Consider the following 2,500-nt stretch of genomic DNA (forward strand, 5'->3'; position numbering starts at 1 on the left):
GGAATCTACAGATCAAAATATACAGTATGAGAATAGAAAACGTTCCTTATTTTCTGGCTTCCTGTGGCGTATTAGTACAGGTTGACCTTGTCTTCCCTTGCGCATGACTAAACATAGTACATACTTCCTTTGAATGTTAAGAGAGTTTACATGATTGTTTCTCTCTCTCTCTCTCTCTCTCTCTCTCTCTCTCTCTCTCTCTCTCTCTCTCTCTCTCTCTCTCTCTCTCTCTCTCTCTCTCTCTCTCTCTCTCTCTCTCTCTCTCTCTCTCTCTCTCTCTCTCTCTCTCTCTCTCTCTCTCTCTCTCTCTCTCTCTCTCTCTCCCCCCCCCTTTCTCTCTCTCTCCTCTTCCCCCCCCTTTCTCTCGCTCCTCCCTCTCTCTCTCTCTCTCTCTCTCTCTCTCTCTCTCTCTCTCTCTCTCTCTCTCTCTCTCTCTCTCTCTCTCTCTCTCTCTCTCTCTCTCTCTCTCTCTCTCTCTCTCTCTTCCCTCTCTCTCTCTCTTTCTTTCTTTCTTTCTTATCTCTCTATCTCTCAATCACTCAATCTCTCAATCTCACTTTTTCTCTTTATCTCTTAAACTCTCTCTCTTTCTCAATCTCTTTTTTTTTCTCTCTCATGATATATCCTGTCATTCCTCCACAGGACCATGCTTGTAGGAGTGAGAACATGGACCTAGCTCAGAGACTGGATAACAAGGCTGCCGAGGCTTGGGTCGGGCATCCCTACTTTGATGTGATTGACAACTCAACAGATTTTGACACTAAGGTTCGTTGTTTTTTTTTTTTCTATTCTTTTAATTTTCCTTTTTATTTATTCTTTGTCTTTGTCTTTATCTTAAGCTAAACCTATATTACAGTATTTATGATAACAATATCCATCATTTGTCACTAGATATATCTATTGTTTTAGTATGATTGTAAAAATACAATGATAGAAGATATTCTGATAATTAAATAAATGATTTACAAGTGTTGGGTCAACCTTGCAATTTCAGATACTTACAAAGCTTTATTGACTGTAAATTGTATCATTGCTAAAAAAAAAGGTATATTGAATGAGATTTTTTTTTTTTTATAAAGATTGGTAATTCTTACATTTCTTGCAAAAAATAGTTCCTGATCTATTGTAGATACATCTCATATCATTCATGTAATTTCACAATATATGATTCCTGTGATATTATTTTCCCATTACATACAATGATTGACTCAGTTCTTGCAGCATATGATTCTTGATTTATGTATTCTCACAAAATATGATCTTCTCCCAATATCAGAATTCTTGATTCCTGATACGGATATCTATGAACCCTGATTTCCCACAGATGCGTCGGATGATAAGTGTTGTCTGTCAGAAGCTTGGCGTTGACACAGGTGACAGATTGAAGACCAATGCCCGCAAACTCAAATTCCTTGTCAAGGGACCAATGCCTGACGACGCTATTTTCCCAACCTTCCAAGTCAGTTTCTTGATTTTTTAAAAATATTTTATGTGGTGTTATTAATTCTTTTAAAATGTTTTGTGTTTTGTAAGGGTGATTGAAGCTATTAAGATGTTGATTATTGAATTACAAAATTACATATGGTAAAAGATATTTGTGATGATTCAGCTTTAATGAGGATGAAAGACTTTGTTAATTTTTTTTGTCAGTGAGTGAGAAACGGATAAAAAATATTTTTGAATTATTTATAGCTGCTTTTGCTATTTCAGATTTATATTGGTTTTGATGATTTACTATCATTATGTGGATATATTTCTTTACATATTTAATATCAAAAGGAAATTCATATGATTGTCAAAATCAAAAGAATAATCTCTTTAAGAAATGATAGACCAGGCGTAACAAATATTTTATTATGTAATTTCAGGACTTCAGTGTCGAACATATATATCTTCGCACAAATTCTCGGAAGATGCAAGCACGGCTCAGAAAACGTGGCAAAAATGGTGGGAATCATTTATTGTGATTCTGCACATTATATGATTCAAAGCTCTTTATAGCATTTTCCTTCATATGAATTATGATATATATGTATACATGTTAAATGAAAATTATATACATATAGGCATGTACAGAATAGTATCCTTTGAGGCCCTTAAGAGTTGAAAAGATCATACATGTCTTATATTAGTAGTAATATTTTATTAATCTTTATTTTTATACTGCTATACCTTTATTCATTAGTAGTATTTTAGTAAGCATAGTCTTTATATTCCAGGCAATCACAGTTACACACACACCATCCGCAAGCCAGAGCAGCTGGGGCAGATCGTAGAGGTAAAGACAGCCATCAGTCAACGAGACTGGAACAACATGTCAGCTCAGGCTGACGAACACCACTACCCCATTTACAAGATCCGTAGGTGCTTCCTCCACAACAACCAGTATTTCCAGCTTGACATCTACCAGAAGCCTTGCCATCAGAGGTAAAGAGAATTGAAGTCTTGGTGACTATGTTTGGGGGGAATATCTGTAGTTTTATCCTACAGTCTGATGAAG

General features: G+C 35.6%; 1 protein-coding gene across 1 annotated transcript in view; it reads left to right on the top strand.

Annotated features, from left to right (window-relative positions):
* The window catches only part of Ttd14 (TRPL translocation defect 14), a 98,768-nt gene that overhangs the window by 75,720 nt on the left and 20,548 nt on the right, over positions 1 to 2,500 (top strand). Inside the window, exons 7-10 of the mRNA XM_043014357.2 lie at positions 643 to 765; positions 1,325 to 1,459; positions 1,869 to 1,947; positions 2,220 to 2,427. Of these exons, the coding sequence (XP_042870291.1) occupies positions 643 to 765; positions 1,325 to 1,459; positions 1,869 to 1,947; positions 2,220 to 2,427 (545 nt within the window). The remainder of the gene's footprint in view (positions 1 to 642; positions 766 to 1,324; positions 1,460 to 1,868; positions 1,948 to 2,219; positions 2,428 to 2,500) is intronic.

Source organism: Penaeus japonicus, unplaced genomic scaffold (assembly GCF_977035675.1).
Source record: "Penaeus japonicus unplaced genomic scaffold, GWHDUDI00000001_assembly GWHDUDI00000007, whole genome shotgun sequence".
NCBI classification, from domain to species: domain Eukaryota; kingdom Metazoa; phylum Arthropoda; class Malacostraca; order Decapoda; family Penaeidae; genus Penaeus; species Penaeus japonicus.